Here is a 21,165-nt window from a genome sequence, read left to right as displayed (position 1 = left end):
GTGTGTATGTGTGTGTGTGGTGGGTGTGAGAGCACGCTGGAGTGCAGAGGCGCTCCTAGCCATGTCTTAGCATGGCCACTGAATAAACTCATGTTTTATGGATGCGGCGCCCTCCCCACTCCGTCCCTCTTAAAGGGCCTGCGCACCCGCTCCCCGCGCCTTTGATCTTCGGTCTGTCATACGCATTGGATTTGAATCATGCGCGCACACTTGTCTGCGGGAAAACAGAAATCAGTGTGCATCAGAAATCCAATATCAGTATGTGAACTTGATGCTTTATTTCAGTGGAGCGCAGTGAGGGGAAGGAGCTGATCGAGGGATGAAAAGGAATCCTGAAGAAAAAAAAAAGTGAACGCAGATGTTTCGCTGACACTTACACCAGACAAAACTAATGGTGCCGATGAATAATGAATACCAGCAAGCATAGTTTGGCATAGCAAAAAGTGAAATCATGAAGGGCATTGTGCGTAAATGTGTGTGTGTGTGTGTGTGTGTGTGTGTGTGTGTGTGAGGGTGTGTTTGTGGATGTGGGTGTGTCTGACGAAACATTGCAGACACAGCTGATCTCTGATAGGTGAGTGTGTGTGTGTGTGTGTATGTGTGTGTGCGCGCGTAACAAAAGATATAGTCCAAGTAAATCCTCCGGCTGTAATTCAATCCTGAGTTGAAGGCCATGAATTAATGAGAGGGCCTGTGTGTGTGTGTGTGTGTGTGTGTGTGTGTGTGTGTGTGTGTGTGTGTTCGGGGTCAGAGGCGCTGTATGTCATGCACACGATGACACCAGATAATAAGGACACAGGGGATGAGATAGCGTTCCGCCACCACACACACACACACACACATACAGGTTCGGAGAAGTAGCGAGGGAAGACAAACTGCTGCATATGGCTCAGGAAAAGCCTCGTGTGTGTGTTTATGTTATGTGTGTTAATGTTAATGCACACTGATGTGAGTTCAGCGCTGAATCCCAAGACAAGAAAAACAAATGAACACAGTACAGGATGCTTGTGTATTGTGTATTGTGAGTGGCCGTCCTGCTGTCTGCATGCAGCCATGTTTACTGGCTGCTAGACTGAGTTGACTTGCTGGTAAATAAAATATAGTGATAAATTAAAGATAGGCTTGCTGGGCGTTGAGTGTGCGGATGCTCCAGTCGTAACGCTACAGCCAGAGTGTGTTCACTTTGCCCTTGAGCTACTCGCCTGCCCCTCATACCCAGTTACCTCACACCCTGCTCGTACTACAGGTGGGTAATAGAAAAAAACATATCAGTATGATGTATGCTCAGCCTTGGTTTCTCTCTCGTGGAATCTCATTGGCCCCTCGTTCGTATGGGAACATCCTCTGCACCTTTCTATAGGAGGTGAAGTAATTACCGCGCTAACTCACAGCCCTGCGAGGGACAAATCACACCCGCAAGAAAGAGGAGAGAGGGGAAAATTAATTACACAGGTAGGGGACGGGATGAGACTAGGGGAAAAAAGAGTAGAGAGGAGTGTGTGAGAGGAGTGGAGGGGATACCCAACCTTTCCCTAAATTAGCATTGGGTAAACCCGTGTCTTAGCCTAATTAACATTGGATCTGGACCTTAGGTGGGGTCACAGTGTAGCCACCGAAGTGGCGCAAGACGAGGGAGGAAGACATAGGAAGGGGGGATAGGTGTTAAAACCCTGTGTGAGGGAAGAGAGACGGAGAGGAAGCTGAAAGGTTACAGTTGACAGGCAGACAGGCGGAGAGATAGAGTGAAAGAGAGAAGCAGACAGTGGGGAAACAGATGAAGAGGCAGACAGACACAAACACAGAGAGAGGAAAAAAGAGATAAAGGAAGCAGATCTGTCTATCCATACATGTATATGGAGAGAGAGAGACAGAGACAGAGAGAGAGAGAGACAGAGAGAGAGAGAGAGACGGAGAGATGATGACAGATTCGTGGATTCATGGCTGACCAGTGACAGCAAGAGCAGCTCCCCTCTCGCTGTGTCTGGCCAGGGAGCTGAATAATGAATCTGGATGCAGGCGACGCTGCAGACAGATACAGTAACACATACATCACACAGAGACACGCCTCAGCAGCAATTACTGGAGAGAGAGAGAGAGAGAGAGAGGGGGGACAAGAGAGAGAGAGAGAGGACAAGAGAGATAGAGAGATAACTTTAGAAAGACTGATATGGTCTTCCCGAAAACGCCCAGATGTCAGGAAGACAGACATCAGTTCACCTCTCTAGACTGCACCATATTTTATACCTGCCTGGGCTTGATCATAATAGCGTCATTTAGCTTCAAAACGGCCATGAATGCACTAAAAGAAAATTCGATGACATTAATGTACCTAATAAAACGTGGTGCAAAATGTTTGGTAGTGTAATCCAGCCGATTGTGCGGTATGGAAGTGAGATGTTAGACTGACATCAGCAGGTCAGAGTGACAGGAGGAGAGGCAAAGAGCTGCTCTGAATTCATGTAATATATACTGCCTATTCATTGATCTGCATTGTTTAGATAGATAGATAGATAGATAGATAGATAGATAGATAGATAGATAGATAGATAGATAGAAAGAAATTGGGAGCGGATGAGATACAGAAAGAGAGTGTGCATATCAGAATGAGAACAAATTAATATATAATTCATAATAATTCAATAATGTTTACACTTGATCATTTTAATTTCTGGTAAACAATACAGCATCAAAAGTGTCTTGATCTCCAGTTGAAAATCAATGTGGAGCCAGACTGACCTGAGGACGCCTTATAACATTGAAATTCAGATCATAAATCTGCCAAGCCTATCATGAAAAACGATTCAAGCATCCATGCAACTAATCTTAATAAATGCAGCCAAGGCCATTCTATAAACTTTGTGTTATATATATACAGCCGCAGTGAAATTCAGCTATTCTGCAGAACTGATACAAAACATGTCCTGCAAAGAAGAGTGCTTCTTTGATTAAGTGAAAATGTGCACTCATTCTTGCATCATTTTTTTTTTCATACATAATGAAAGAATCGCCCACTGCTCAAGTTTTCCTTAAATTATCCACTGTGTTTGTCTGGAATCTACTATTAAGTGGCGTAAAATGTTCACAACAATCAGGCATACAGATACTTTGATCTTAATGCCTGAATGTGAATAATCAGACTGAAACTGGGTCAGGTAAACACTTTGGTCTGTTACTTTAATTAAGGTTCTAGTCTGAGTGATCTGAGTTTTCAAATAATGATTAAACAAGTCAACAGAGAGGCAGCCAAGCGGTTTGCATTTGGAAAGCATTGCAGCAGAAGCATTATCTACAGACTCACACAGTGAATCAGGAGCATCACAGGAAAGGTGTCGATACAAAAAAGGAACTACTTCTACATTCAGCCAAAGACTCGGTTCCAACGTTAAAATGTCCAGATCCGTTAGGAGATGTGCCAATGTATTCATGTTTTTTGATAGTCCTTATATTTTTTGAGATATTCTTTATGTTTTCTCATATAAAAATGAATGTCAGAGAGTGAATAGTGACATTGTGGTGATCAAACTGTAAACACTTGTCAAGCAAAAGCAAGAATGTTTCACACCTCATATTTTCTCCAGGAAATTTGCTTGTCTAGTTCACGGCTGTGATTTACACCTCGAAAACAGCAATTCAGAATTCCTACTGGTTGTGTGTATTTCTTTTCCATAAATTAGCACCTCCTCTCTGCGATATATGATAGTTTGTGCACGTGTTGTGTATTCTTTCCCAGGACTCAAGGCACCTGTGTAATTATCTGCCATACACCTGTGTAATTATCTGCCATGTTTCTAGTGAAACCCAATGACATAACAATATTCCTCATTTGCTTTCCCACTGGTGACCAGCATCCTCGTTTTCCAGCATTTTAAACCAGGATCTTACTATAGGGACATATAGTGTGTCTGTGGTGCTCAATAGTGAGTTACAGTGACCTTATCATGCTTTATGGTATTTTTATGTCCTTTGCTATCATTATAACTCTCCTACAATATTCCAATAATATCCCTATAAGGAGTTATAGTTTTGCTGTGATATTTGTATGATATCTTAAAAAAAAAAAACTATTATTGGATTGTTATAGTTTTTCTCTTAAGGTCTGAGAAGGGTTGCTGAAAATGCTCCCCAGGGCGAAAAATGGACAATATGGGCCTTACTCGTGATTTACCAAAGCAATTTGCCGATAACTGATTGTTGTGTATGGGCGCCTCTGGGCTCGTGTTCTCAACTGTCCTGTTTTCCTCCCATAAAGGCAGCATTCTCCCAGCTGAGTTATGCTCCTGAGACTGTGAAGTGTTTGGTGCAAACAAAACTTCATAAGTAGGCTAAATCAATTGTTATAGTTACAGTATCAACACACAATGTTCCAGTATGGCTGTGGTGAAGATGCTGCAAACACAAACCACTCCAATGGCAAGGCCGCACGTTGTATTCCAGTGTGGCCAGTAGTGCAGTGGTAAATTAAAAGATGGGTAAACTGTGACCTCCAGTCAGCGATTACTGTAAAGCAAACAACCACCAATATAAGCACAAATCAACTGTATTTTCAGAAAGGCATTGATTTATGTCTTTCCCCTCAAAAGAGCACATCCTCATATAACGATAATGCTATTTACTACATCTATGAGTGTGTGTCAGCTTAAAAAAGTGAGTAAAGTGTATTGTTTGCAACTTTATACCTGGATTCTTTCTCATTTTTTGCATTGTGATTATTTCCAGCCTTTTTCAGCCTCCCATACATATGTTTTTTGCTTTCCTCAAGTGTATTCCTCAAATAAAAAGGTGGCTGAAGAGAGTTTAAGTGGGCTTAACCTCCATTACCTTCCTTAGTGCAGCTGTTTTAAAGGTGAAGCAAATGGGTGTATGATGAATTGAATATATTCAGACAATTATATATATATTGTTAAATATTTGACTCTTTCACAGAATGTTAAAAGCTGGAGCGCACCCCCATCATTTTTTTCTCTCCCAAGAAAAAAGAAACATATTCTGTGCTTTTTAAAGAACTATTGAATTTATATCACTTTGAACAGAGGAAGGTCAAATTTGGATAGCTCATATTTTCCGCTCCTGCACCCGAAGAAATTAAATCAGAGCTCATACTTCTAATTGTGCTGCACATTTCTGAGTTCTCCTCTTTGAAGCCTATCTGACCCATCCATTCCCTGTCTTTTTTTTTTTTTTACCCCTTAATTTACCTGCCCATCTAGGCCGACGGGGGAAAATTTGTTACCATGGCAACCCCTCCATGGAGGGCTGCAGTGGAAACGAAGGGTTACCAGAGCACACTGGTATTTAACCGCACACACACACACACACAGACACACGGACACACGCAGATGCGCACACCCACAGACACAGAGTAGGTCACTAGAGAAATCAGCTCTTTAGCTTGTGAAGCCACAGTGCAAAGCTCAGAGCGATCCAGCAGAGGATCTGTGATCTCTGCTGCATCGCAGGGGTGCAGACTGCCAGGAACTCCACAATAACCTTGAGGCAGCCTTTCATGTTGTTCCACCACTGGTTTTCTCAGCATTCAGTCTGGGTTATTTTCCCCCCCCCTGTTAGTCTAATTTTGGACTGATAAAGGCTTTATTATAATTTCAGACAGTGCTGCAATTCCTTCCTGGGCTAGGCCCTTACCGTACACTGAATGTTTCCATAGCACAGTTTGAATACATGTGCGTGTAGATTTACCAAAACCATTCTACAACCTTTTTTACCTTCTTTTTTCTATTACTACATACATAACAGAGCGATTTGAATCTTAAGAACAATCTATGTTTAGTGTGAAATTATTTATTCAACTTAAAAAAAAACAGTTGGATCTGAAAACATTTATATAAAACTAGCAATTCTGATCCTATTCAATAAAAGAAAGAAATGTGGCAAAAAGTAAACTGGCCTTGTACACTGAATGAATTATGACAATGTATATGCTGACATTTTAGCACCTGATCTTAAAAAAAACAAAAAAAACAGCTAACAGCAAGTGCAAAATATTCAAGATAAAAGAATAGATGCTACAACAAGACCCTCTACAACAATATATTTTCATATAGACCCCAACAGTTGTTTACGTCCGTTTATGTATAGTTGTATGGTTGTTTAAACACCATAATGCTGCAATTTTAAGCTCTTAATATGTAAGAAAATATAGCTTCCCATCACCATCATTGTGCAAATATAGCAATGAAAGATTGCTTACAGTTGTATTAATTACAGTTTGTTCTAATTAAACTATCTTGTGGCATTGTTTATAAGGCACAAATAAGGACTGAATGCAGAAAACATTATAAAAATCAGCACAACTCTATTCTTACATGCTACATGATTGCAACCTGGGGCACTTTCATGAGGGTGCAACAGTTAGATGCATTTATCACACTGTTGCAGCTGTTGGATTCATCACAATATCCTTAAATATCAAAATAATTCTCTTAAATATCAATATCAAATACATGCATTCCTCACAGCTGAAAAACCATGCCCCTATTAATTCCTCAATGCTCAAGCTATTGTTAGCTTTGACTCCACTATCTGGTGACTGCAGGCTGTCCTCTGGTGGTCACAATTGTAAGTTCCTCACTGAAACCTGGTGAAGCCACAGTCAGTTCATGCTTGCCACAGCTCTTCTGCTGATGTCCTCATCACCATGGAGATCCTGAAGCTCGTATGGTTGTATGTAACTGAATCAAACAGCACATAACAGTCCTCTGATCCCCAAAGTGCTAAAAGTCTGTCCGAAATGGCTAATTAAGCTGTCTCCGTAGGGAATGCAACTCGCCAATTAAAACATAAAAACCCAGCTATGTCTGGAACTGCACATTAGTCAAATATAATTTAAAAAAGCTACTGGTTGGAGGGGCTGCAGGATTCAGACTATACAGACAATATACTCATGTCTGGTCCTATATGTTCTATAGATTTTCCTGGCCCAGGGTTCCCATGGGTGCTCATCTCAGACTGGAAGCACGTGAAATCCAAGAGAATCCACACCATTATCACATGGACTGCACCTCTGAACTGCATTGGGTGGTCGGAGAATCCAGTTGTGCGATTAGATGCGACGTTGCTGTGAAGCCCAAGGGTGACAAATAACGTGAACATGAGCCTGTTGCATGGACACAGATGAAGACTCCAAAACTAAGAACATTTTCCCCATGAAGATCTCCAATGAAAAAAAAACCCATCTTAATCTACACTACCAGTCAAAAGTTTGGACACACCTGATTGAATGTACTGTTTCATTTTCTTAAAGCCACTTTGATCTACAGGCTTATGCTTAAATGCTTGAAATTTGTCTCTTAAACAAATATAAATAGTGAAGTTGATGCCTATGTATGAATTTCTTTCCAAAGCCATTGCCTTTCCATCAAGGCAAAGGGTGGCTACTTTAAAGAATCTAAAATATAATATCGTTTTGATTTGTTTAACACTTTTTTGGTCACTGCATAATTCCATTTATGTTATTTCATAGTTTTGATGTCTTTACTATTATTCTAAAATGTGGAAAATAGTACGCAAATCCACGCAAACGGATGCATCTGTGTCTAACCCTAAGTAAAGGAGACACTGAAGGGACCATGGAACTAAAGGTCAGAGGTCAGAGGGGCTATCTTGAGTGCAGAGGATGATGCTGGGGTCATACAGAGGGAATGTGGACCGTTAAGGGGTTAGAGTGCTACACAGATGCAAGGGTGCTTGAGGCAGACCGGCAGGATGCCCTTGTTGATTTGGTGGAACTCCACCAGTTGCAGAAGGTCTATGAAGAGAGTCAAGCCGTCGTCCATGGTGAAGTACTTCCTGCCTCCCTCCTCACACTGCAAAGGGAAGAGAACCTTATTTACAGTGAGGATATACCATAAAGCAAGAGTTCTGCCTTTTGAAGTGATAAAACACAGAACTAGTTGTACAGTACAACTACTGTATGAGTATAAACACTGATCATCTTTGACAGAATGATGGGAACTCACAGGGATTACCAGGTAATGTTTGGTTTTCAGCTTGTAACACAGCGAGAGGACGAAGCACTGAGCATGCTGCTGGCTCTCACGAATGAGGAACATCCTAAACCCCCCCCCCCCACACACACACACACACACACAGACACACACGCACCAACCTAGAGTAAATGTCATGTACACAGAAAAAACACTACAGATATTATTCACTCAAGATACATCTGTACATGGGAGCATGAATAATGCATCGGCCAATGTTTTATCATTGCATAATGAATAATGAACTAGACTTTGAAAGAGATTTGAAAAGCCACGGATCCTCGCCGTAGTTCCTCCACTCACCCGTCTACCAGCCCCTGTTCCTCTATCAGTCTCTGGGCTTCCTTCCTGGAAACGCCACCATGAAACCACAGCTGGGTCCTGTGGATGGCTGGATACACGCATGTGCACACACACACACACACACACACACACACAGAGGGGATGAGCCTAAACAGCCTAAACACAGGTGATGTAATATCTGTCTGGTCTTGAGTGGACTTACAGGAGGGTCGTGCTCCAGAGTTCAGGTTGGGCAGACTGCACCTCAGGGCTTCTCTCCTCTGTGCCAGCAAAGAGGAGAGAGGCAAAAACAACAGAAAAGGTCACAATTTGAGACATTTTACATCCCCCTTACCTCCTGCCCTCCCTCTGTTTATCTATCCTCCCTCCCATCTCAGTCAAACCCATCCTGTCTCTCTCTTTCTCACAGATTCCTCTATCATTTTGCCTTCCACCAATTTTGCCTCTCTCCAAGCTGAAGGCCTCACCCTCGCCGCCTCTATCCCTCCTCCCTCCCTCCCTCCATCTCTCTCCATCTCAACCTCACAGCCTGTCCCTCCCCCCTCTCCCTCCCGGCTCACCATGTAAGCCTGACCTTCCTCTTTCCCTCCGTCTCACTCCATCCATCCATCCGTCCCTCCCTCCCTCCCTGCTCACCCTCCAGGCTAGTCCCTCCTCCCTCTCAGCGCTCTGGGCCTCCCTGGGGTTCTGGATGACCCGCCCTCCAGCCTTCCCTGAGAAGTCCATGGCCACCAGGCTAGACTCTGTCTGCACACACGCACACACACACACGCTCAGTTGAAAAAAAAGGCATAACAGCATGAATGTAAGATGACACTACTCTAATTATTGCTCAGACTCCTCTACGTTGCATCCTCTGATGAGCTCACTTTGCCATCTGTGTGCTTGGTTCCCTCCAGGCATCGCGGAGCCAACTTGGATAACTGGTAGTTACACTGAAGCTGCTTCCCATACTGACCACACACACACACACACACACATGGAAGAAGGGAATTAAATGATTTACTGATTTTACTTTGTCTACTGACCAAGAGGATAAATGAGATATCCTTTACAGAAACAGTTTAGAGAATGTAATCAGCTGTATTTGCCAGTAAACATTAGTAAACATCAGGTTACAATATGCTTCCAAAATGGATTTATAGTGCATTAGAATGAAAGAGGGGGATTATTTTATTGTTGGGATTTTATTGTTGTAAAACCTTGAACAGCCTGAATGCGGACGTCCAACAGGTGCGTGTCTGTTCATTCTCAGCACACAGGAGCTTCAGGTCCTGAGCACGGACATGGTTTCTGGAAGGCTACACACACACACACACACACACACACACACACACACACACACACACACACACAGAGTTCAGTGAATACAAACAGAATACAAAGTGAATATATTACCAACTTGCCCCTCCTTTTCAGTTTTAAACGTTTAAACAGCAAGTCCAGTAACACAACTTTAAATGTACACAAAATGTCATTATCTTGCACATTTTAGTCAGATTTAAGAACATGAACAAGTTTCTCCTAAAACTGCTCTGTTGGCAGTATATGGAAGACCAATTTTGTGGACACTGTGACAATACCCAGGAGGATATTTCAGGTATACAAGTAAATACTCTGGTTCTGAACTGTTAGCACTACTATGATATGAATCTACTGTGCAATAACAAATTATCAGTGTGTATTACCGGTATTCATGTATTTTACCCCAAGTTATTGAAATGCTATGAGTTCCCAAATCATTGTCTATGGTGCAGGACATGGATTCATTTCTTGACAACCTCACAAAATGAGAGTATTAGTTCCCTGGATTCTGCTACTGGAAAACAGAAGTATTACAATGAACACAAATATTGACTCAACAGTCCACAATCACAAGAATAATATGAATGCTAAAGGGGGGATTTTTGCTTTGACTTGGACACAGGCCAACGGCACACACAGACACACAAACCCCAGTCAAACAGTTCTCAAATCCCCAGGGTAAAACTGTTCCCAACACATTGTTCCATCTGGTTTGAGGACATTTTTTCTGCATAATCCTGTCTTGGTTGTGGCGAGAGCCCCGAGGAAGTGGTTACCTTGATGCAGAAGGTGAAGTCGGCGAGGGCTCCGTACAGCTTACGACTGTTGGCCACAGTGTAGACGTTCAGGTCCTCCAGATCAGCCACGTACTGCAGGTGGCGAGGCTCCTAGTCCGCACACATGCATGAAAATCAGATTTGCTCATCAAATGCAATTACATATCATGCATTCACAACATTTTCAGGACCGGATGTGCATGTTATAAAAAGGCGAGTCAGTCATTGATTTAAACTCTAGCTGTTCTGTTTGCACACACTTCCTTGCTCTTTGCTTTCCTTTAATGTTTCATAATGTGAGCGCTGTGAAGCCCTCTGTGACTGTAACTGTGATTGAGGGCTACACAGTTACACTTGACCTGCTGACCTTGGAGGAGCCCTTGGTGGAGCAGTAGAGGCCAGAGCGTCGGAGGAAGAAGTAGACCCTCTTCCACGCCTTGCGGCTGGGCTCCCTCACATGCAGGAAGCCCTGGATCTCCGGACACGTCCCAGACCTGAGCAGGTTCTGCTGGGGCAGATACAACTCACTAATAATGTCACTGTTATCAGCCAAAAACTTCCCGAATCCAATTATGGGACTTTTTAATGGGAATGCTTGGACCAAAAGATGACCCAATCTTTTATATGTTTAGTAACCCATGAAACACATTTGAAGCCCATTGTATAACTTCTTAATCCCAGAAAATAAAACCTTTTAAAGATATATATTTTTTTCATCTGACAGCAAGAATCTGATGTATAATGGAACTAAGTGTAGTTTTTAGCTTCATATCGCTATAAGTCATGAATCTCAAATGTTTTTACATCTCAGTTTATTAATCACTTCTTTAGTTTATCAATATTGTTATACATGGGTGAAATATCAATGGAAATGCACTGAGGTCATGAAAAAAATCATTTGCATTTGCAGCCTTTGTGTTTGTGTTTGTGTTTGCATTTACAGCCTTTGTCTTCTATTGGCTTACCTGAATGAGCTCTGATGACGTCATCCCCTTGGTGACATCAGCGCTGTCGGAGATCATGCACTCTGGGAAGAAGAGCTGGGAAAGGGAAGGAGACAGCTGCCAATTAAGGCCTCCGAAGAGGAAAGGCTCATTTACGAGACAAAGCAGCAGTGTCAGTCTCCTATCGCTTCATCAGCCCACGGATCAGATCACTCTGCTTAGGGCCGCGACTGTTTGACTACGAAGATCAAATATACCTTTCAGGAATTATACTCCTATTTAAGATGGCTTAGAGGGAACATATGACGTGTTTCTTTGTTTAGACAAATCGTTGAGTAAATAAACCCTCATGCAAATAAAGCCAAATGTGTTCCTGAAATTGAGTCTGCTTTCCAACATTACTGAGAGAAAGAGAAAGAGAGAGAGAGACAGAGAGAGACAGAGAGTGTCTGCATAAGCATGTGAATGTGTTTTTATCGAAAGTGCTCTCCATAACCACTTGCAGTGTTAGTGCCAAACTCCACCCATCAATCTACACAGAACATACGTATGTGTAAATGTACACTATGTGATTGTGATGAGGCCTCCCCCCAGATGTTTCTGCTAATACTCTTCTCAAAGGTGAGATGTTATGCAGCAAGTGTGAGCCTAATTGTATATGCGGTGTAATGTAGTGAAGTCCTGTGTGTGTAAGTGTAGGTCTAGGGAGGTAGATAAGTATAGGGGTGGGATGATAAATTCACTTTTTAAACAGCACAAGGGAGAGATAAGATCCTGCGCATTGGGAAATATCTGAAGCATGAAGTCTGTGTGTCTGCACCGGCACACTACCTGTCAATCAACAGGCGTCACTAACTGCTGTGACATCACACCTTATCAGCGTGAACTGCAGCCACCTCTGGTCTGCTGTCACACGCTTACGGCGATTGTGAAACTCTGACTCGGTGCTACACGAGGTGTTTTGTGATGTAAGTGGAAGAGATGGATATTTAGGGTGTGGATTATTACAGGTTGACAATAAGTTGAGGATTTAAAAAGACTGTAGGCTCTGTGTGTGTGGGTCCGCTTACCACGGGTTTTCTGAAGAACTCGTACTTGGCGTAGTTTTTGCGGAACAGGAGCTTGGTGTCTCCCTTGACGGACCAGGTTGCCTGAACCTCCAGCACTACCTCGTGGTCCTCCAGACATCTCTCTGAGGAGACAGGAGAATAGTCAGACAGCGGTTCCAATTTGGCAGTTGGTGCTCATTTTAAATTTCCGTTTATATCTCGTGGTGGGGTCTTACCCAGGCCCAGGGTGGGGTGGAGCTCGATGAGAGCCCAGTTCTCCTGGTCGCTGCAGTGTGCCGTCTGGACCAGCATGTGGCACACCTCCCTGGCTGTGGCTGCTGCAGAAACCCACATGGACCTGCTGTGGCTGTCCTCTCCACACACCTTGATCAACTGGTGGGGGATGGTACAATTAAAAGCGAGTCGTTACATCTTTTATTTGTGGAATGTCGACCGAAAGTGAATAGTTGACAAGCGACTAACCGCCCGCCCATATGCACATGAAGCTCACAGTCCCTGCCTGAGACGTTGAAAGACCACAAATCTCTCTTGGCCAAGACAGATACGCCCTTGATCAATTCAAACATGCTATGAAGAACTGAAAAGTGTTGGTGCCCAGCTCCAGACAGTAAATTAAATGGAGTTGAGTGCACCAAATCAAGGTGATAGGGTAGGTAAAAAAGTGACAGAAACTTTATGGCATGCACATAATACACATGTAACGATTAATAAAATAGGCAAGTTGTATTAAAAATAAGTGGTAAAACAGTCACACAAATAGGCAAAACAAATCCTTAACCCCGCCCAAAAGGCACACACTGTCGTAATTGAAAACAAGTACATTAGAAAGAGCTGCCATCATTAAATAGCGATATAACCCTAACCCTAACCCCAACGGGAAATAAAAAGGTTAGTTCGTAATCCAACCACCGACATAAAACAAAAATCAAGTATATTTTCATAAAATCATTCATTTGTGCTTCTTTACTCCTTCAACAACCCTATCCTCATATGATGTACATCAGTTTGATTACTATGATATGTGTGATATGAATGTAAGGTTGATATCAGCCTAAAAAGGCGAGTAAACTAAGTGTAGGTGGGTTTACCCTCCAGTACATCTGTGGCTGGCACACTAGGTTTCAGTGTACAACACATTTTACAGTGACGGAAAACAGCTGGTATTGGCACTGTTTCAGCATAGCTACACTCGTGACAAGAAGCCAAGATGTGAGGCCAAGAACCTGTCAGTGGCACTGCAATGACAGACAGAGCCATCACTTATTTAATAAGCCTTGACACTGGGAGGGAGGGCTCTTCAATTCGTTCCTAATTTTAGACTGGCACTGGGGCCTGACCTGTGTTTTTCTCAATCGTGTCCCACTGTCTGTTAACCTTCTCTCTCAAAAGACATATTTCTCCCTATTCTAGCTTGAGGTAAAATAAACGTGTGCTTACAACACAGGTTTCATAACCTTTGCTGCAAGTCATTCCATCTGTCTCCCATCTTTTCTGTATCTCTTCACCGCAAAAAAATAATCTGAAAAATGTATATCTTCTTCTCCTGCCTTTCTGCATCCTCGCTCTCTCCTCCCTGTCTGTCGGGGAATAGGTGCGATGGGAGAGGCAGCCAGGCATGCCGAGTGTCGGCGTGCCCGACGCCACTGAGGTGAACCAGGTGCAGGTTATTCCAGGGTCATGACGTTTGTGCAGAGCATGCCGTCTGACACAGTGTCTGGCTCCAGCAGCAAATCTCGACCCAAGGAAAACAAACCTGCCCAACCTGAAAACTGCGGCTGTCAATCAACGAGTCCTGACTGGTTGGGTGAGACCCGGCGACAGTCAGGGCAAATAATGGCTAAGTATCAAGTAGAGAGCCTCGTGGGGGACGGCGCCGGAACATTCTTTCAGTGGAAACCTCTCAGTTCAATATCCGGCCAGTCCACTTTGACTGCTGAATGGTTTTATTAAACAGCTGGGGAGGTGGGTGAAAATATGTCTCTCTTTACTCAAAAAATATACAATTCCTGTGCTTAGGACCCAAAGCAATGCACATCAACAATGGAGATTACAATCAAATATTATGAAAAATGTATAACCTTAAACATCGCATCATTTCACACATTCACCTCAGAATACTCTAACGATCTGAAAAGGTGTTGATCTTATGGAGTGTTAAAAAAGTGCTAAACCGATTTTACAGTACACAATGCCTGAGGCAATTGCTGACCTAGAAATGCAAACCTTGCAAAAAGGCATAGAGCAGGTAAAGTCTGAGATGTGTTTTACTGTGTATCAACACACACAAAGCTACACATACTAGAAAAGGAAATACAGTGTCAACTGAGGAAACGATTGTTTCCATGAGGAAATACCGAGTTTAAACTATGTGCTCTTTATCAGGGTGTTAGGTGCCTGATCACATGATTTCAGTTGTCTATTGGACTGAACTGGAGACGGCTTCTGCCCGTCACTTCTGCCCTTTCACAGAACTAAAAGGTTGAATTCTTCAGTTTTATATCCCACATCATAAATCTAGATACTTTCACCATTTTAGTACCTGGATTCTGTGTTCTCTAGTTTGGAATGCTTTGGAAAGCTCAGATCTTATTTAATTTGACGTGTGGCACAGAGTTGAAATCACCTGCCAAAATATGCAAAATGGCCTAAAATAACAGCATTTTCATTTGTCTCTTCACAGCATGTGGTTATACCATTAATACTTAAGACCGACAGACAAAACAGTCAGCATAAAGTGACTAAAAAGTTGTGTTTTTTTTCTCTCTCTCACTCCCACCATCTCTCCACATCCCCACTCCAGCTCCTTCGTCCCATTACAGCTGGGCAGGTGCAGTGGAAAATAAAAAGAAAAAAATACAATCAGCTGTGGGTCTGCACAAAAGACCCAAGCATCACTAATGTGTGTGTTTGTATGTGCGTGTGTATATGTACAGTTCCAGTAAATATATATAACGCCCTGGGGCTAGTGTGGCACAGTGACAGATTGTTTCCCAACATTAATTACAGACAAGCTTTCTCTGGCAGCATTTGTGAATTAAAATATGCCAGAACAGGCATGGAAACACAACTCAGATCACGTCATAATAATTAACAATATGCTCTTAGGCCTTTCTGTCAATCACAGGAACCATAACCAGCTATGTTTTACTCTCACTATCAGCAAACAAGTTAAAGAATTCATCTGCTGATGTTGCTGAGGTTACTTGACAAAATTTTGAAATATCTGGGAAAGCGCTATCAGTACAGAAGAAGTCTTAATTGTGGATCCAGCCCCCTCAGTTGTTGTCAGTTGTCTTTCAGAAGTAATTGGGTGGGCAAATCATGTGGGTAACGTCGGACTGGGACTTCAATGGCTAAAATTTGCTGATTAGTTAGGCTTTTAATTCAAAATTGAAAATGGGATAGTGAAAAGGAAAGGGAATCAAAATGGTGTGGTGATTTCAGACTGGACAGTGAAGGTCAGACCAAAGAAACTCAAGGATGAACCTGATAGTTATAGAAAATACAGCAGACCTGAGAACTCAGCCAGACACTTAGCAGCTGGGTCTAAAAACCTTTTCAGATGCAATAGAATCGGAGGGGACAGGCTTCCAAACAAGGCTTTGAACTTACATGTTTGTCACTTGACGGTGGAGGGAGTGAACTAATGAGCACTGGAGACTGCGAGGGGCTGCACAGCTCTGGAAAGGGATTGGGTATGGAGGGGACAGAGGAAGACAGGGACTCCACGCCTTTAAACCTGGAAAAGTTATTGAAATGGATAAATGAATACAGGGTCAGGTAAGGTCAGAACCAGCCAAAATAACTGAAGACATTCTACAATTAGCATTATTATTATTATTACAGTGATTATTAATTTCTCAAACGGACTAAGATTGTCTTTTCAAAAAACTATATTTTTTATAATAACGTGGCATTAAGCTATATCTGTTTTTGGCATTCACACGCCTGTATCCTGCAAACCATAGTAGAACAGGTCTGCATTGGGAAAAAAATAGTAGCAGTTTCGATTAGATTCCTTTTTGGTAATTACAATGCAAACAGGCAGTACAAAAGCAACACAGATGTTTCTGCTGCTACCAACAGGCTTATGATTCACTTGACCTTGAATGAATATTGGATTCTGTAATATCTTCAGAAAAATAAGCCATGAATAATTAAAGAGACAACCCATGCCCGTATTCTCTTGATAATGACTTGACCATGTTTTTTTTTGTTGTTTTTTTCACCATTTACACCATTAATATGGAAATAAGGGAGCTGTAATCAAAGGCTTACCAAGTAAACGTTGCTTTCTTTCTTTTCAACTGTTTTATTAATTTAGGGCAGAGGAAACAGAAGTACCAAGGCAACGTAATGAAACAAGGAAGTGAAAGAAAAACATCTCTCCACTGTTTTCCCCCACAGTTGGTGTTCAGCAGTTAACACAGTGACCCGGACAACGTGTGTACTCCCAGCCCGCTCTACAAACCTCTTTTTATTACTCCTGACCAGTGTTTTGTGTATTTAGGGCTTGGCGTATCTTGAATAATAATGTCTTTGTTTTGAAGAAACTAGCCGCTTGTCAAAACATCAGATGACGTGGCTCATGGCCTGAAGGTGACTCACTGACTTGAGTCAATATCCACCGCCTACTTGTCAAAGCCTACTGAGTCATGTCCAGTATGTGTGTGTACCATATATGTAGCAACCCAATCAGCTCCCGCTCAGCATGAGTAATGGTTTCAGTGTGTGTGTGTGTGTGTTTGTGTACACGTGCAGCACATACCTGTTTGCAGTGATGAGGATGGGCTGGGAGCGCCGTACAGAGGGAGAGTCAGTGACCAGCGGGGCCAGGGTGAGAGAGGAGCTCCCCAGCAACGCCTCCTCTCCTCCGGACGGCTCCTGTCTGTCCGAGCCCCCAAACACCTCTGTCCACGGGCCTGCCACCTCCATCACAGCACCTAAGGGGGAATGAGGGAGTCATAGGTGGGATTCTCAACCGAATACTGTGGCAGAAGGGGGGCCTGGTGGTTAGAGGCTGTCACATAACTGGAAGGTGACAAAAAAAATGTAAAAGTGTCACCTTTTGTGGTCGAATACAATGATATTTTTTGATAAATGTCTACCTTTGTGCATTTCTCCAGTAAAATGTGAATGGATGTGTCTGCATACAGACATTTGCATACAGTAGAGATGAACATATACAATCTTTTCACTGCTGATACCAATTCCAAGTACTAAACTTTTAATGTTGGATCGATTACTTTCAATGAATAATTTAGCCTTAATCCATTTTCCTCAATTTCATCCAGATTTAACGTCCTTCTGTGTGTGTGAAAGGCAAAAAAAAGTCACTTTGCCTTTATTTCTTTGCATCCAACTTTAGTAATGGGGAATTTTTTAGTTACATTTTTATGTTAAAAAAAAAAAATTCCATACAGTGCTACAAGAAATACAGCTCAAAGGTGAGTCACGCTTTAGCTGCAAAATAGTATTATATAGCCCAGTGCCAAATAAACATATGAACCAGAATTTCCACACGCTGCATGACAAATGTCCCAACACCTACTATGTCTGTGGCATTTGCATATAAAGCATATTTACCACAGCATATTTGCCACAGTTCAGGTTCAAACACCTGTCTGGAATGAGGTTTACAGCCTGCCACAAAACACGCACGCCTGTCTACAAAACTGAATGGTGAATGAGTATCTGTACAGTGATATGCATAGTCTACTGTACAATATGTCTTCTATTGTCCCTTTGCACTGTATGCAAGGTCCCGTTTTCCTTGTACCACGTGTCAACATACAGTCAGTCAGTCTCTCTACTACCAACTGTCTGAAAAACCAATAAAGTAATAAAGGGAATTTGGGTCAAGTTAGGCTGCTTAGATTTATCAACTGTCAAACAAGCAACTGCACATTATAATCTTTAAAACAAGAGATAAACCCTAACCCTAACCCATTTCACTATGGTTTCAACTCAGGACAATCCTTAAAAACACTAAAGGGTGAATACAATATTAAGTAATAGGAAAGAGACTTTATGTTTTAAATTTAAATGTATTAAAAATCTAAACTGAAGAAACTCATAATTTCGATGGATTGTGTTTTTGAGCACCAAGTGACGTCTCCTTCAAAGTCTTCAAAATCCTAAGACCTCCCACCCCCCCCTCACCCCATTATATGGAAAATATAGGTGGCAGAGTGCTAAGACTCCACTCTTGCTGAGTTTCTTTTATTTATAATACCCAGTTACTGGGGAAATTGCTCCAATTCACCAAAAAGCAAATGCCTGACTCGAAAATAGGAGGTTTAAGTTGATTTTGTGTTAATTTTACTACTTGCAGGTTATGGTTCAGCTGAAACATAACCATCTCTAGATTAAACTCTGTTCTGTCTGACAAAATATCCACATGACAGGGTTTGTCGTCTTACTGTTGCAATGCAGAACATGCAGCATGTAATGAGGAGAACCGCTGGCAGCCTGCAGTTTGGAGAGGGACTAAGTGCTTTGATGGGGCAGGGGGGCAGGGAGGCAGGGGGGCCGGGCTGGCAGAGAGTTTGAGTAATTGCCCTTTTTTCTCCACAGCAAACAGCAGCGGACGGAGAACAGCAAACACAAAGACCCAGTGTGCGCTAGTGGTTTAAAACCTGTCTCCATCTATCAGGTGAGGTGAGGATCCTATTTGAAAGATTTGTGTGTGTGTGTTCAGGAGCAAAAGGGTGTCATGACATCAATATCAGTAGGCTTGAATACAATAGGACGCCTAACCCTACCTACAACCTGTTTCCCCAAGCGGGGAGCCAACAACACAATGAAAAGTATAATGTCCCAGACTCAGTATTCACAAAATTCACCTGACCTTTTTGCAACCCTTCTGCATTTTCAACCAGTATGGTGTACTGCCATAAACACTGATCGTTGGCTGGTTGTCATCTGATCGCTAAGGAAAAAGTGTAACCCTATGTAAAACTATGAGTCCCTTTTTTATTTTTTCATTTTCCATCATACGCACAACATATATAACCATACATACACAATACATGACACTAAAGACAAATACATAACAAAATACATGACACAATACATTTTCCTCTTTTTTGTTCAAAACAATGAGTCCCCAAAGATATATTACAGTAATATATTACAGCATAAGAATAAAATGCTACAACGTCCAATAAAGTCCCTGTAAACTCACTATTGAGTACCAGACATAATATTATGGTGATTTTTCGTTTGGGCAAACACTTATTATTCGCCTACTAACACCTACTGAGTGATTAACACAAACCCTGTCTGTTGTTTGCCTTCCAAAATGACAGTGTGGTGGTACAAAGGAATACTATTTCACAGGACCATCCTACAGTGGCCTCTGCTAAGAAATATTAGATTACTGTGATTCTTTTGGCAAGTGTAATTCTAATTATGTGAAGAGGACATGCTGTACTAACTCCTGACTCCCTATAACCTAAAAGCCTATTCTAGAGCTTGAAATCTAAGCAGGTATGCATGGTTCAGACACAGTTGTTGACATTGTGCCAAGACACTTCATACTGAAACTGAAGAAAATGCCTGCCCCGTAGCCACTGAACCCGGGTTTTGACATGGCCGGTACATTGGTGTAAAAAGGGTACCCGACCTACCTGAATAAACCTTAATTTAGGTTGACACCAAGTGAATGGCCAGGTAACTTCGCCATACACATCCACCTACTCATTCCCCCCTCTCTATATTCACCTGCTGTTTGCTGTTTGCTGTGTACGCTTAAACCCAGCCTGCACCTGTTGTTTGAACTCGAGAGTTTGTTTGCATCTGCACGCAGCAGCGCGTGCCGAAAACTAAAAGAAACCTACCTACCAGGGTATTTGTCTCGTCGCGCGGTGAGTATCAGCTGTCAGGCATCGTGTTTATCCCAGTGAGATAGTTAGCTGTGTTGTGTGATTTCTTAAGTCTGGCTCATGAAACGGGACGCCGCACCGCCAAGTCCCAACAACATTATTGGTGTCGGGAACATCCGCGGAACTCTGCTGTCCCCCTGCAGGGAGGGAGGGGCCTGTCAGGTGTGCAGGAAGCAGGAAGGTAAGGCAGCCCATCTCCCACTGCCACTGGGGAGTTTGAGACTACAATGCAATTCTCAGGCCTAATGGAGTGATAAATCGCATTATTGCCCCTGTACATGCTGGACTAAAAGTGTAGCCTAGAGAATTAATGAGGATTTTCAGGCAGTCAAACACTGGAAACAGATATTGGGACAAATATTACTATAGGTCTATTAATAACGTTGCTGTTTAGTTAGTAGGCCTACACTTACGAAAAAGATCTATAATAGGCTATTCATTTTACATGGTCGCTATACAAACAGAAAATCTTTAAATCCCTATAGGAATATTATAGCGATAGGAGATAAAAACAAATACCTTAAAAGTCACGACCTAAGTCCTTATATGAATATAATAATGATTTTTCGTTAGGGTAGAGTTGGTACAATTGCCAATAACTACGATTTACAGTACTGTTTACAGTCTATAAATAATCAAAACACTTGCAGGTTGTTTTGGATAAATTTAAAGGATTCAAAGTTCATACTGAATCAGATAGGTGTCTAATAAACGTAATAATCAACATTAATAGCTTATTTACTGCACGTGACAGTTTGAATCAGATCTTATTTGTTCTACACGGACACCATAAAATCTAGGCTACCACATTCCTGCCCCACTTGAATTGTCCTACATAAGAAAAACAGCTTAATAGGCATAATCGAAACCCAAGTGATGTC

The 21,165-nt window shown here is 42.2% G+C and overlaps 1 protein-coding gene across 1 annotated transcript; it reads right to left on the bottom strand.

Annotated features, from left to right (window-relative positions):
* Nucleotides 1–7,320: 7,320 nt before the first annotated feature.
* grb7 (growth factor receptor bound protein 7) lies at nucleotides 7,321–20,388 on the bottom strand. Its single transcript, XM_071899180.2, has 15 exons — nucleotides 20,244–20,388; nucleotides 17,167–17,341; nucleotides 16,011–16,137; nucleotides 12,614–12,770; nucleotides 12,399–12,520; nucleotides 11,350–11,424; nucleotides 10,752–10,889; nucleotides 10,385–10,495; nucleotides 9,506–9,604; nucleotides 9,173–9,256; nucleotides 8,940–9,050; nucleotides 8,506–8,563; nucleotides 8,304–8,391; nucleotides 7,974–8,067; nucleotides 7,321–7,820 (listed from the first exon to the last, which is right to left on the bottom strand). The coding sequence occupies exons 2-15, from the start codon at nucleotides 17,331–17,333 to the stop codon at nucleotides 7,674–7,676; spliced, it is 1,578 nt and encodes a 525-aa protein (XP_071755281.1). The 5' UTR covers nucleotides 17,334–17,341; nucleotides 20,244–20,388; the 3' UTR covers nucleotides 7,321–7,673.
* Between the last annotated feature and the right edge of the window lie 777 nt (nucleotides 20,389–21,165).

Source organism: Centroberyx gerrardi, chromosome 20 (genome assembly GCF_048128805.1).
Source record: "Centroberyx gerrardi isolate f3 chromosome 20, fCenGer3.hap1.cur.20231027, whole genome shotgun sequence".
NCBI lineage: Eukaryota > Metazoa > Chordata > Actinopteri > Beryciformes > Berycidae > Centroberyx > Centroberyx gerrardi.
This window is presented reverse-complemented; position numbering and strand designations above follow the sequence as displayed.